This window comes from Schistocerca piceifrons, chromosome 5, assembly GCF_021461385.2.
Source record: "Schistocerca piceifrons isolate TAMUIC-IGC-003096 chromosome 5, iqSchPice1.1, whole genome shotgun sequence".
NCBI classification, from domain to species: domain Eukaryota; kingdom Metazoa; phylum Arthropoda; class Insecta; order Orthoptera; family Acrididae; genus Schistocerca; species Schistocerca piceifrons.
In genome coordinates, this window is record NC_060142.1 from 124,695,177 (window position 1) to 124,710,169 (window position 14,993).

The window sequence follows — 14,993 nt, forward strand, 5'->3', positions numbered from 1 at the left end:
TAATAATAATAATAATAATAATAATAATCATCATCATCATCATCATCATCATCCTCAGACCTTACACAATACTTTAATTATTTAGGCCATATTAAACTGTGGGAAATAAATATAGAGAAAGCAACTGTGAAAATTACCTGCAAGATATTTCTTTCAGTCAGACTGTTAACCAAATCAGTCCCATGTTTTGCGCATTTTAAGAAAATAATCAGTTGTCATACAAAAGGAATCTATTCATGATACAGATTGAAAATGAAAATTTTATTACCAACAGTGTTACAAGAGAGTAAAAGATAATGAGTTCTGCATGATTACAAAAATACACAGCAACAATTACAGCAATAATTTAATCTTCATTGAGCAACTCAGTTTTTGCTGAAGGAACTTCTTTTACACTTTTATTTTCTTAAAATAATTCCTTCTCTTACTGACAGTAAAGACTAGCTACATATTAAGATAGGACAAGAGAGCTGGCTTACAAGTAACAAACAGAAACAAGGAAACTGGGGTCAGTTATAACCAGTACACGTACACCACCACAGCATGAGGCCATACCCTCCATTCAACATTGCTTTGATCTACTACCTGGTAGAAAATAAAAAGATGTGTTCAGCTGCATTGGGATTGGGGAGATCACTCACTCACAAACTCTCTCTCTCTCTCTCTCTCTCTCTCTCTCTCTCTCTCTCTGCCTGTCTCTCTCTCTCTCTCTCTCTCTCTCTCAGTAACACACAGTATTTTTATCTTTACTTCTTTAATACATTTGAGACACCATGGCAAATGTCTGCAACATGACTAGTGAGTAGTGACCATATGAGCCAATGATCTACGCAGAATGTAGTACATTACTGACAATACTTACAATATTTTTGTTCTCTCTCTCTCACACTCTGTACAAATAATTAAAAATTCTAGCACATCTACCAAACAAATGATGTTCCATAGGACATCTATCAGGAACAGTAATAATAATGTCTAACAAACTTATTTCACATCATAAAGAAAACTGCAAGTCTAAAGATTTTTTTTTTTTTTTTTTTTTCGACACATCAATTTCTCAAATCTAATGGCAGCTCAAGCCTAAATACATATTCTCAATGAATACACAATATGAAAGAGATTTAACACTGTACAGCATTTAAGACTTAAAAACTAAAACGCACACAAAAATTCACACAGCCTGATTTCAATATTAAATACCAGTTCAAGGAAGAAAACTGTTTCTCCCTTTGTTATTTATCTTTACATTTACAGCCCTCCTTATTGACTGTTATGTACCGTGATAATGTTTGTGAAAACTATACAACATTTTGTAATAACTGATATTAACTATCTATGCACAATAGCCTGGGCCATTTGGGGGTTGTGCATTTATACCACGTCTTCGCAGACGACAATAGTGCTCTTCAATTCGTGAAGCTGCATCATCAGTATCTACAGCACTCCTCGGTGACCACAATCTTTCAGCCACCGCCGCAGCACGAGGCCATACCCTCGATTCAACATTGCTTTCATCTACTACCTGTTAAGTGAAAGAAAGAGTAATGAGAGAGAGCAAGAATTACCAAATTTCTCTCTTTGACTAGTTATTCGAAATCTTTTTGAATATAATTATAATGTTAAATAATAAAATCCTTGTTGCTATTATTGAACTAATGTATTTTTTGCTATTGTGTGTACTCTCCTCTATATTTGTAGCTCATGGCAAGTATAAAGATAGACATTATTTATGAACATGTAACATGGTTCACTCACAGCATGACAACTTGCCATACATATGATGATTCGAGATTTAATTCTAATATTCTTACTTTTCCTAAATTTCCCTTTGCTTCTAATGTAGTATACACTGTAAATCTGATAACAGTATTGTGCATAGGGCCTGACAAGGAGATTAAAGCATCCAGAAGGGAGGAGAGAGCGAAACTAAACATCACAAGTTGAGAGGGTATCTGATGTTATTTCACTGACTACAAAACTGAGTCAAATTTATAAAGAAATTGTCAGTATCAGCATGCTTATCAGTACGACATTCCAACCTCTCACCCCACCCCTGTTTCTGACCTGGATGACAGCACTGATTCAGTTGGGAAGGGTGTGGAAGCCATTGTATCCTGTCCGAGGCAAGCTGACCCACAACTGTTGTAGCTGTTCCTCAATATCTTGGATAATGGCACTGGCACAGAGTTTATGTCTGAGATGATCTCACACTGTCACATGAGAGGTAGAGTGTGTGCAGTATTATTAGGTCCCAGCTGTGTGGAAGGTGGGGGTAGGGAAGTGAGCAACAGTGGTGATAGCAGCTCCCTTGTGCTCAGCACCGTTTAGTAGGGGAGGTTTAGATCCACAGCTGAAACCTGCACACAAATTCCTATCACATGAACTTGTGAGCATCAACTAGCGAGACTGCAAGCCACCATGTTAACATGTTATGCCACTACAACCAATAAGTAGACAAGTCAATAGTTTATTATTAAAAACAAAATGGCTACGGGATTATACTGAAATTGCAGCAGTAGGAGCAATTTATTTTCACCTGTCTTACAGATCTTTTTTTCACTCTCTTGTTGGTGTGTTAAAATTCGCTTCTTTTCCCAAAACGTGGTAGGGTTTACACAATTTCACCTTGATAATATGATAATGCAGCTGCAACTGTGAAAAATCCTGAAAATGTCTAATATTGATCAAACAATTGAGGACGAATAAGGTCAACAGCTTATGAGAAGCTTGCGCTCAGTATAAAAATAGAAGTACAATTCCTTCACTTACACTATTACTAACCAATACCAATTCTCATTTCACCATCTAGAAAAAGCTCTTAAAATAATGATGTTATTTCACTGGAAAAAAAATCTGTAGTTACTTGTATATTGCAATAGGTAAGAAAGTTTTGCATGTTAGCAATACAGTAAAATATTCTCCATTCCACATGCTATCATTTGCCTAAAATTCTTTTTGGTATTCTGGACCCTTTATAAGATATAAGGAATGTTATGAATATTTCACTTGCACACACAATCTGAAGAAAGTACACCATTTACAATCCATTTTCTCAAGATTAGCAATTAATTTAGATCTCATCTCAAGTCTAAAGAAAAATTCAATACATTAGGTCCATTGTGCATGTAGCAGTATATGATCTAACATGTAACAAATCAAAATATATAGTGACTCCATTGCAAAGTATTCAAATTTTGAACAGTACTTCGTTTAATATAGAAGTATCACAATAAGTATGCGGTCATGACATTATAACACTAACAAATGAGGCCATGAGATGCACGAGAATATTTTTTTTTTTTTTTGCTGAATAGTTTCTTTAGAGTCTTATCAGATAGACTGCAGTGCAGCCAGCATGTGCACGCCTTCATTCCTGAAGTGTATACGACTTGGACAGAGTGTGTTTCGCTTGTAACAGATGAAGTGCACAGTTCAGTAAGCGATAGGCAACTGAGGTGCCTGCCCACATTGGAAAAGAGAGGTGAATTTGCCCAGCATCGAGAACAAGAATGTGTTTCTGTTCACAGGCCAAGTTATCTTGTGTGACCTCTAACTCTTATGGTCTTGGGCTGCAGGGTTTACCTTGGCATCATCATTGGAGCCTTTGGAAAGAGTAAGCTCTATGCCAGCACTGGGTTTCACCATCTTTCTTTTGGTTTACCCATTTGCTCAGAATGGTATAAACAGGAAACTGCACAGGCACTCATCACAGTCATTCGTATGGTATAACTATAGCTCAGAATAGATTTCTGCTCAACACAGCGCAGAAAATGAGTAGCATATCTCTCTCTCTCTCTCTCTCTCTCTCTCTCTCTCTCTCTCTCTCTCTCTCTCTCTCTCTCTCTCCCCCCCCCCCCCCCTCTCATGCACACACACACATTTCAGCAGCAAGGTTGGGTAGTGGGGGTATAGAAAAGGTGTGGGGCAAGGAGGGGAAAGGATAGCAGGGTGGAGATGGATACAGATGCTGCAGTGCTGCCTGTGTGAGTGTCCAGAGGCATGTTGACGATAGGATCATGGGCTGCTAGGTGCAACATTAGGCAACTGTTGGATGGGGGGAGGAAAGAGGGTGAGGGGAAGGAGATGCAGCAAATGGTAAAAGGCTATGCAGGTGTGCTGGGATGAGGGTGCAGGGATGGGGAAAGGAGATGGAGAAGAAGGTGTGTGAGAGGCTGGATTGGAGTGGGAGCAGGAAAGGGTATGAGGCAGGTGGAAGATGGGGGGAGAGTTCCCACCTGTACAATTCAGAAGATTGTGTGTTGGTGGGAAGAATCCAGATGGTGAGGCTGTGAAGCAGCCTTTGAAGTCAAGCACACAGTGTTGTGCCCCATGCTCAGCAACTGGGTGGCCCAGATGTCTGTCACCCACAATTTGGCGGTGACCGTTCATGCATACAGACAGCTCATTAGTGGTCATGCCCACAAAGAATGGCACTCAGTGGTACACTGTGTGACTCCATTTGCATGTGGCCCAGCAACTGACGAGGCAGGAAATGTCTTTGATAGCGTTGTAGTGGGTGGAAATGGGAGGGTGTATGGGACATCTTTTTCAGGCGTATGGGCCTTGGGGCTAGGAGTTGGGAACAAGAGTGGAATAGGGATGGACAAGGATATTGCGTAGGTTGAGGGGGCAGTGGAATACCACTGTGGGAGTGGAGAGAGTAGTGATGAGGATATTTCTCATTTCAGAGCACGACTCACGCCCGGTACTCACAGCTTTACTTCTGCCAGCAGGAGAGCTTCTGTAAAGTTTGGAAGGTAGGAGACGAGGTACTGGCAGAAGTAAAGCTGTGAGTACCGGGCATGAGTCGTGCTTCGGTAGCTCAGTTGGTAGAGCACTTGCCCGCGAAAGGCAAAGGTCCCGAGTTCGAGTCTCGGTCAGGCACACAGTTTTAATCTGCCAGGAAGTTTCATATCAGCGCACACTCCGCTGCAGAGTGAAAATCTCATTCTGGACAATGAGATGTACTAAAAACCCTGGTGGAGAACATAATTCAGCTGATCCAGTCCTAGATGGTTTCAAGTGACCACTATTAACTGTTCCATCAAACGCATTTCCTGCCCCATCACAGATAGAAATAACTGTGAAAGGAGCCATTTGGTCTACCAACTTGGTTGTAACCACTATGTGGCATGGTACATGGACACCAACAAGCTGTCTGGCTGTCTGTACGACGGGCCACAGCCAAACTGTGGCCAAGAGACAACTGGACCACTTAATTGCTGAGCATGCCATGCAACACTGACTTCAATGACTTCTTCACAGCCCAAGCCATATGGATTCATCCCAGCATATCAACAGAGTCCTTTCCCCTTCTCCCCCCCCCCCCCCCCCCACATCCCCTCAACACGGCCTCCCAATGCTGCATCTAGCAGACCACTACACTGTCCTTGCCATGCCCCACACCATATCCCACACACAGTGCTACAGCATTTCCCCTCCTCTTTGCCCTGCTATCCCTCCAACTCTTACTCCTCATGTAAAATGTCCAGAATTATTGTTTAGAACAACATTTGGAAGTGTGTGCCATAGAACTGTCTTTGAATAACTCCCATAAATCAATAACTTTATCTTGGAACCCTTCCATTTGGTCCATGTTTGCATATAAAAACATCAATATGGGAATTGTGAGTCTGCCTTGATGCAAAACACTTTGTTATCTGTTTACTTATTTATTTATCTGTTTACTTATTTATTCCCTGAAAACCAGTTTTGGTAACAAATATTGCTGTCATCAGTGATTTCTTTAACGCTATAAAACATTAAGATATTAGCACAGTTATACAAACACAGTAACACATTCTTACATTTTTACTGTTTGTTTTTTGAAATATAGTTTTCTGTGGATACTTCCATACAACCTTACTGTTATGGCAAGTTTTTAAGAATTGTCATTGCTGTTAGCAGCATATTTTCTGTGCTTTTTCTGTTGCCATTTTTTTCTCAGTGTACATCATGTCATCTGCAAGTGTGTGGGTGGCTGTTAGTAAACAAATACTAATAGGTGAACTTACTTATGTCAGTGTTATACACTTGGAGCTGCAGTAGTGTTGTAGAATACAGTTTTGCTGTGTACTGGGTTGTTACTTAGTTATTCGTGTATTCACATTCGTTGGATGCATTGCGAAAGTTCCGCTTTTCTGTGGATAGAATCAGTCACAAGCCGTCCAATGAATGTGAGTACAAGAATAACTAAGTAACAGCCTAGAACACACCATAACCATATTCCACAACATTACCGCAACCCCAAGCGTATAACACAGACATACTTAAGTTCACCTCTTTGTATTTGTTTACTAACAGCTGCTCACACAGTTGCACTGAGGAAAAAAAAAACAGCAACAAAAAACACACAGAAAATATGCTGTGAAAAGTGACAACAATTCTTAAAAACATGCCATAATGTACAGTAAATAAGGTAGTATGGAAGTATCCACAGAAAATTATATTTCAAAAAATGAACAGTAAAAATATTATAATGTGTTATTGTATATATGCTATTTTATGCATGTTTTAGATTTAAAGAACCTGTTGTAACCGTGACCGTTCCGGTCATGGGGTTGCCGCGAAGAAAAGAGCGACCTGCGAACAACAACGCAAACGGGAGCAGATGGACACAAACAATGAAGGACCTTATGAAAAACAAGATGGGAACAACAGAGTCACAAGAACCTAAATAATCAACCACGTCCACTCGTACCTGGAACAAGAACATAAATACGCTGTCTGAGTTGAAATGTTGATAGGTGCACACCAAGGTTAGACTGACTGGTGGAGCGAGAGGCAGGTGCTTAAATACGTGATCGAGGATGATGCTATTGGCCGCTGAGACCATGTGTTCCACCGTGGCGCCCTCACGTTAAACGTGGGCCAGGAGGCGCGTGGGGCCACGGCTTACGGCGTGATGGTGCAAAGACCTCTACGTGTCTTCGACGTCCATGCCATCTCACGCAGATTCAAGAACTGTGGCATGCGGTACCAGAGAACCCACTGATGATGGTAATATTTGCCACCAAAGCTAGTTTGGGGGAATCAGTAGTTACAGTGCACAGACACCCTCAGGGAACTTTAGTCTCATTTTGAAGAAGTTAGCTCTCTTAATATACTTATTCAAACACAAAAGAGATGTGATAGTGCTTGGGGACTTCAATGTAAACTTTCTAACAAATTTCGGAGACAGATCAGACCTAGAAAATCTGATGTCCACATATTATCTTGCTTCTGTAGTTAGCTTCCCTACTGGAATAACTTTATTTACAAGCACACCGAATGATAATATATCTATACACCAGACCAAAATAGGCGATACAACTAACAGTCAAGCCTTGAATGGTCTCTCTGACCATGATGGACAAGGACTCACTATAAATAGTGCAAGTATCTATGAGAATGATGGTGGCCCCAATTGGTAAATAGTTAGGACAATTAATGATGAAAGCATTCAGACTTTTAAATCACATCTCCAAGCCACAGACTAGATACCTGTGTATAATTTAGAAAATGTGAATTCAAAGTACAATGTTTCAATGTTTTCAGTAATGAAGCAGCACTGATATTTGAAAGTACCTTCATGAGAAATACATTTAAGACCCAAACCATAGAACATACCAATAACTCCTGGATAATCACTGGTATTAAGATTTCATGCAAAAAGAAACGAGAGCTGCACATCACCACAAAAAATTCAGACGACAACCACCAGCTAAATCACTATAAAAATACTGTAAAATACTAAGTAAAGTTATTCAGAAGTCAAAAGTTTATATCTGTGCACCAAAATTAATAAATCTAGTAAAAAAATGAACAGTATGGAAAGTGGTAAGTAGTGAGACTGGTGCCTTGTTCCAGTACGCCCCAAAACATTGTTCCCAGTAATGAAGGTAGACAAGTAGAAAATCAACAGACTGAATCAAAAATGAGCACATTTTAAGCATTGCTGAGAAAACAAGACACAATGGTTCCCTAGAAGAGGCCTTAAAAATACTGAAAGATCATTTCCCAAATTCTACAGAGAAGACAGGCAAAGTGCCTATAACACTACAGGAAGTAAGAAAAATTATTATTTCTTTAAAAAGCAAACACTCAACTGGTGTCAATATCTTCAGCACTGATATTCGAAAGTACCTTCACGAGAAATACATTTAAGACCCAAACCACAGAACATACCAATGCCTGTTGCAATCAGTTCAGTGAAGTCCTAGTTCATACAGGGTGGAGAAAAATTGTGCCACGAAATTTTAACTCTGGATAGCTCATGCCAGTAGGAACCAAAATTACTAAAGTTGTGCAGGTTGACAGTGCACAATTTTTAAACTACAGAAACTTGGCACCACGCGCTTCAATTGACTGTGGGATTGCCCTGTTGTCGGATGCTCTGGACAACGCATGACCGCGAATGCTTTGCCTGCCGGAGATTGTGAAGTATACAAGGAGGCCCACACACTCGGTGGTAGCCCACCAGCCTTCCATTCTGGGGGTCTGGGGGCGAATCTGCCAGTGTCCCAACACATCCAATGTAGTTTCATGATTAAATGTACCGCAAACAAATCCATCAACAGCTATTAGTTTGTGTACAGAAACTCTTTTACAAATTGTGTAGGCCCTGAAAAGGGCCTTTTTTGTAGCCAGGACATTGTTTACTTAAAGCAGGTGCTCAAACTGGCGACCCTTTGACGTGACACCAGCTTTGTAATGTCGAAAGGTGTTTTGCTGAACTCTTTCAAAGATTCCTGGCATTGCCCTGATGTGATTGGCGGCATGTTGAATGTGATCCATAAGTTCCTCTTCGTTTCTAGGTGGTTCGCATCTGGGTGGGTGAACTAGAACGTTGAAGAATCCGCACAGGAAAAAGTCCGGTGGCGTGAGGTCTAGTGAACACAGGTGCCATGTCCTAGAAGCACCTCTACCAATCACCCAGCCATCGAAGAGTTCATTTAAATATCCATGCACAGCATGACTTATGTGCGGGTGCCCCATCATGCTGCAACCACATGCATAGCAGTATGTCCAGGGGAACATCTTCCAGCAGGCTGGACAGAGTTTCTTGCAAAAAGTGAAGATAATCTGCCCCGGTAAGTTGCAGAGGTAGACAGACCGGCCCAGTCAGATGGTCACCCACAATGCCTGCCCAAATGTTGAGCTAAAATTGTTCCTGGTGTCTGTGGATGTACTTGACATGATGGTTTCCCCTTTCCCAGTAATGAACGTTTCGAGTGTTGTAAAGGCCATCCCAATGGAAGAAGCACTCGTCTGTAAACAACACAATGGCGGAGAAGTCGGGATCTTGTGCTACACATTGCAGAAACCACCGGCAAAACCCTAGCTTGTGTTGATAGTCTGCCACAGGACTTAAGTCTTGAAGATGGTGGAAACTAAATGGATGCTGGCCATCATCCCTCAAAACCTCCCAGACTAACCAATGAGTGACCCCCATGTCATGTCCAACCACTTGAGTACTCGTTGTAGGTGCTATCTCAAAGTGCTCACAGTTCCTTCAAATGCAGCATCCCGTCATGTTTGAGGTCTTCCAGCATCACCATGATATCCTGCTAATGAGCCTGTTTCACCAAGTGACTGGTGAATTGCTGTAAAAGTTTGTGGGTGTAGGTGGCGTTTTGGTGGTTACCGTTCCTCATACAACCACTGAGCTTCATGCACATTACCGTCAGCTAGTCCATAAACAAAAACCGTATCTCATTCTTCAAACGAATACTGTGCCGCCATGCTTACTGTATGACTAAATCACAGGTGTGTGTGTGTGTGTGTGTGTGTGTGTGTGTGTGTGTGTGTGTGTGTGTGTGCGTGTGTGTGTGTGCGTGTGTGCGCGTGTGTGTGTGTGCGCGCGCTCCGAAGCGAAGCTTATGTGTGAATGCCTCTGACATGAGGCAGAGACAAACGGCCAAGCCTTTTTGACACATGTGCGTATCCTCCTGAAAGGTTGTGGAACATGTCAGTGTACAAAGTAATTGATAATTTCGAATTGACTGGCTCATTGCAGTGTCACTCACTACTGGATCGAACTCAGCATCGCTGGATGGCCACAATTTGCTCCAGCTCTTCATTATGGTAGCACTCTCCACTTTATCCCATGCTTCAGCTGCTTGGAAAACAACATCATGTATGTTAATTGCTTTCCACACCTTCAGCATAGTCTCGATAGAGTAGTTTTCACTTTCATTCAGCAAGACAATGAGAAGTGAATGTCAATAATGATGTTCAACTGATCAGAAAATTCCCTGGTCCATGGGCTGAATTAGGGCTGTCATACTGGGTGGGAGAAAGAGTGCTTGTATACCATCGAACCTTGGAGAAACACCTCAAGGATAACTGGGAGCATTGTCAATTGTTGTTTGTTAAATGTGGCTGCTTTTTCCTTTATAATCAGGCCACTGACTGGAATTCCTTTACTGTGTTGTTGTATGAACCATCTATGAACAGCTACGTCCAGTTCTTCATTCTCACTCTTTCGCATAACCTTCCATTTTCCCAACTCACTGTCCATTTGTGTTGAGTACTGTCAAATAATATCTTCTCTCTTTTTGATGTCATAAATAGTTGCTCATCCAACATTGAACTCAACAGCAATGGCTTTCTGTGAAGAACCTCGATTTATCTAAAATTTCGGGTTTCTGCTTGAGGTCTAGCGTAACGTGTTTCCTTTTAGAAGACACGATTCCAAACTGTAGAGAAAGCTACAATTTCAAATACAGTATATAAGGCATTGTTTAACTAAGCATTGTTGTGCATGATAATTCATTGTGCACTTGTTTTTGGATGTGCGCCACACTACTGAGAGGCTGGACTACTGAGGGCCGGATTCCCGGAAGTCCAGTGTATCTTGCTTCATATTTTTTTTTTTTTTTTTCCAGATTTTCTGTTGTTTGATGTAACTAAAAACGTGATGTACTAGACTGGGAGAAAGAATGTGTGGGAAATACTGGTGCAAGTTTCCCAAACACTCATGAGAACTATCACAACAAATTCATTTTTTGCAGGGAAGCTTTGATTTAGGCTACAAGGCTTGCTTGGATGGCTCCATTGTATGTAAGTATATGGATTAAAGTCTGGCCCAGCACACTATCCAGGAAGTTTCAACAGATGTATTTCTTTGAAATGTTTCTTGCACAACTCTGTGTAAAGATTTCTTTGCACGTCATTGTCAATTTACTGACATAAGAAAAATTATATATGGATGCTACATTTTACATTGTACGTGTCATGAAACCGTTTGCTTTGATAATTATGTGACTGAGAAAGTCTAGAAGAATTCTTGTGAATACCACAGCTGAAGTTTACTTACTTCTGCCCACATTGCAGCCTCCCCACCAATCACCAAGTCATATTGGGATTCATTGTATGGAGAGAAATCCAGTGGCTCACACTCATAATATTTCTGCCAGTCTCCACCAGTGCTGAGATGGTCCAGATACCAGCACTCTGACAGCAATGTGTAGTGGCCAGCAGCAGTTACCTTAAAAAACATAAAAAAATAAAAGAAAAAAGAAAGAACATGTTGATACAAATGAATATCATCACCTCCTAATCAAGTTTAACATCCATAGTTTCAAAATGTCTTAAATTAATTACAGGCAATGATGTGTTGCCAGCTTAGGTGAATGTCACACACTAACTTACGGAAAAAAAGGCCTGAGAATTTTATGTAAATGTGTGAAACATGAAAGAGAAAATGGAAGAGAATGTTGAGAAATGTGTAACTTCTGCTGTGTTAAAAGATGACCTAAATATTGTACTGTGAAAAATATTTATCTAAAAATCAATTGGGCAGTTAAAGGAGAAAGGGAAAACAAATGTTTAATGAGTCCTGGTCTGGCATACAAGTTTTATTCTGCCAGGAAATTTAACAACACTACAATAAGACATAGTTTAAGTCAGGAATTTTTGGAACCAGTAACTACATGCACTGAGATGAACAATATGTGAGACACGTTCCTAGAAGTTCTGGTAGCGTTCATATGGTGTCATCTCTTTTTATATATGTGCAGGGAAACCCTGCTTTTACACTTTTCAAGTATTTCATAAAAATGGTGTAAGATGCGTGAAAATGTAAAATGAGGGAAATAATGTTTTAAGCTATAAAAGTGATGTATAGGTTACCCTTTGCATTTTTACACTTTATGAATGATATCTGTACATAATAGGCATCAAAATACTAGTCAGAAACTTTTTTATTAGCTGATAGAGGTTTATTGTGTAATAAAAACTGCTGATGTCACTGGAACTGGCAACTGTCTGGGAATTAGAAACATCTGACTCAATTTTATACATCATAACCAATGTCATTGGAAAGCCTGCAGCTGTCACTCATTATTTAAATAATGAAACACTGCAACAGTTACATATTTTTCCATGCATACCACAATATGTTTTCACAATTTTTTCTCACTGTCAAGTGCAAATATTTGCATAAGTATTTTGTGTGGTGTTTGCACATGTGTTGTTCTGCATCTCTTGCACTGTAGTCATCTTTTTGAGGCTAGCAAGTACTGTGCCTCCTGAGTTATGCAGGAAACCACACATGTGAACTATCACTCACACTGTTCGTATAACATCACAAAAATACATACATAAATACTGCACTTGACAACGAGAATAAATTCTTGAAACACGTTTTGCTCAATATGAAAAAATATGTAACTGGCGCTGTGTTTAAGCCAAAAACAATTGAGCAACAGAAAGTGAGTGAAGGTGTCAAATAGCGCAGCAAGTGGCCAAACAATGAAACATGCAAACTAGGCAATGTTTGTGATTGGTCATGATTTTTAATGAACCTACTTATACTCCCATCAGTCACCAAGTAGAGCTTGGAATTGGCAGGAGATATGGCACAAATTGTTCCAACTTTTACCCATTTACTGGTTCAAATGCACTGAGTGGAGTGCCGCGGGGCTCAAAAACTTAACCATGTAGAGTTTGTAAACACTACTTGATGGCCAACGCCATTCCAGCATCATTTTAAGCCAGTTTTTTCTCCGACAACATTTTTTCATAATGCGTAAATCTTGGGAAAATTATATGTTGATGCAAAATTGGGTGTAAATTAACACTATAGGCATAGGTATTTTGACAGAAGTGATAAAAAGTCTTAAACAGTGAGAAAATATTAAATATGGGAAAGCTCTCCACCAACTCATTGGGAGGGTGGAGAAGTGGAGAACGCACTTCACTTCCAAGGAACAGGCCTCTGCATCTTCCTGGAAATCTAGAGGGCCTTCAGTAACACAACCTTCGATTCCATGGTAAAGGCAGCCGAGGTGCATGACCTAGGAACCACTATATGTAGGTGGACCAGGGCCATGCTTAGGGGAAGGAAGGTAGAGGCTACCATGATGAATGAAAAGATGGAAATAAACACCACTAGAGTTTGCCCACAAGGAGGAGTTCTGTCCCCTTTATGGTGGAATCTAGTAGTGAACAAACTCATTAAGGAACTAAATTCCAGCCAATGCTTTTGTCAAGGATACACAGATGACCTTGTCACAGTAATATTTCACAAATTTACTTACACAGTTAGAAACACGGCACAAGGCACATTGGACATTGTGCAAGACTGGTGCATTAAACAGGATAAGGGTGATCCTAAGAAGACTGTTGTGGTGCCATTCATGAAGAGGCATATCCAACACTCAAGTTGGAATCTAAAGCTCTTCGATGAAACTCCACCTGTGAAGAGGATAGTGAAATATCTAGGGATAACCTTAGATGAGAAACTAACATGGACCCCTCACATTAAGAGCGCCTAAGACCCAGAGGTATGCACTGGATATACACCACTGTGGTTAGACCTAGGATTTCCTACAGGGCCATAGTGTGGTCGGAGAAGGTAGAACAGCATGTTGCAGCTAAGGTGCAGAGACTATCTAGGGATAACCTTAGATGAGAAACTAACATGGACCCCTCACATTAAGAGCGCCTAAGACCCAGAGGTATGCACTGGATATACACCACTGTGGTTAGACCTAGGATTTCCTACAGGGCCATAGTGTGGTCGGAGAAGGTAGAACAGCATGTTGCAGCTAAGGTGCAGAGACTGGCTTGCTTAGCCATAACAGGTGGAATTAGCAGCTCACCAACTGCTGGGATGGAAGCTATGTGGGACATGCCTCCACTACACCTTCGGGTCAAGATGGAGGCAGCAGCTGGGGCATACAGACTCAAAACTGGTAAAAACTGGATCTCATTGGGATATCCAGAACCACACACTAAGATAGTGAGTGAAGTGAATATAGGAATGGCTGGGGAAATGCCGGCCGACTACATAATAACTCCCAACTGCTTCAACAAGCCTTACAATATAATAATTGGAAGCAGGAAGCAATGGGAGAAAACAGTTCGACACTGTACGGGGGACATTGTTTGGTTCACCGATGGGTCAAAATCAGGCCAAGGCATTGGAGAAGGGGTGTACGGAGTTCAGCCAAGACTAGAGGGCATCATCTCTCTAGGAAAACTGACCTTGGTATTCCAAGCTCAAATTACTGCAACCAGGGCATGTGTGGAGGAGAATATGCATAGGTGCTACAAGGACCATAGCATCTACATCTATTCAGACAACCAGGCAGCCCTGAAATCAGTGGCAGCTCCTGCAACAAGATCCAAGATTGTTGCAGAATGTCACAGGGCTCTGGTGGGGCTAGGGGGAAGCAATAGGGTAAACCTAGTGTGGGTCTCTGGCCACTCAGGGATCTGTGGCAATGAACAAGCTGACAGATTGGCCAGGTTGGGGGCAACGACTCCATTTATTGGACCGGAACATATCCTGACATCACCAAGGCTATGATCAAACTAGAACTACAGAACTGGCTTAGGAAACAGCACGTAGAATATTGGACCGAGGTCCATAAACAAAAACATGGTAAGGTAATGATGCCTAAGCCATGTTTTAAAAGAAGATCTGTAATCCTGGGATTGAACAGGAAAGAGATTAAACTCATCACTGAACTGATTGCCGGCCATGGTAATTTCAAGAAACACCT

At 41.0% G+C, this 14,993-nt stretch overlaps 1 protein-coding gene across 1 annotated transcript in view; it reads right to left on the reverse strand.

The window, feature by feature from the left end:
* Nucleotides 1-240: 240 nt before the first annotated feature.
* LOC124798275 (beta-hexosaminidase subunit beta-like) overlaps nucleotides 241-14,993 on the reverse strand; it is a 133,689-nt gene continuing 118,936 nt past the window's right edge. Inside the window, exons 8-9 of the mRNA XM_047261596.1 lie at nucleotides 11,300-11,470; nucleotides 241-1,522 (exon numbers count right to left, since the gene is read on the reverse strand). Of these exons, the coding sequence (XP_047117552.1) occupies nucleotides 1,334-1,522; nucleotides 11,300-11,470 (360 nt within the window). The 3' untranslated portion in view covers nucleotides 241-1,333. The remainder of the gene's footprint in view (nucleotides 1,523-11,299; nucleotides 11,471-14,993) is intronic.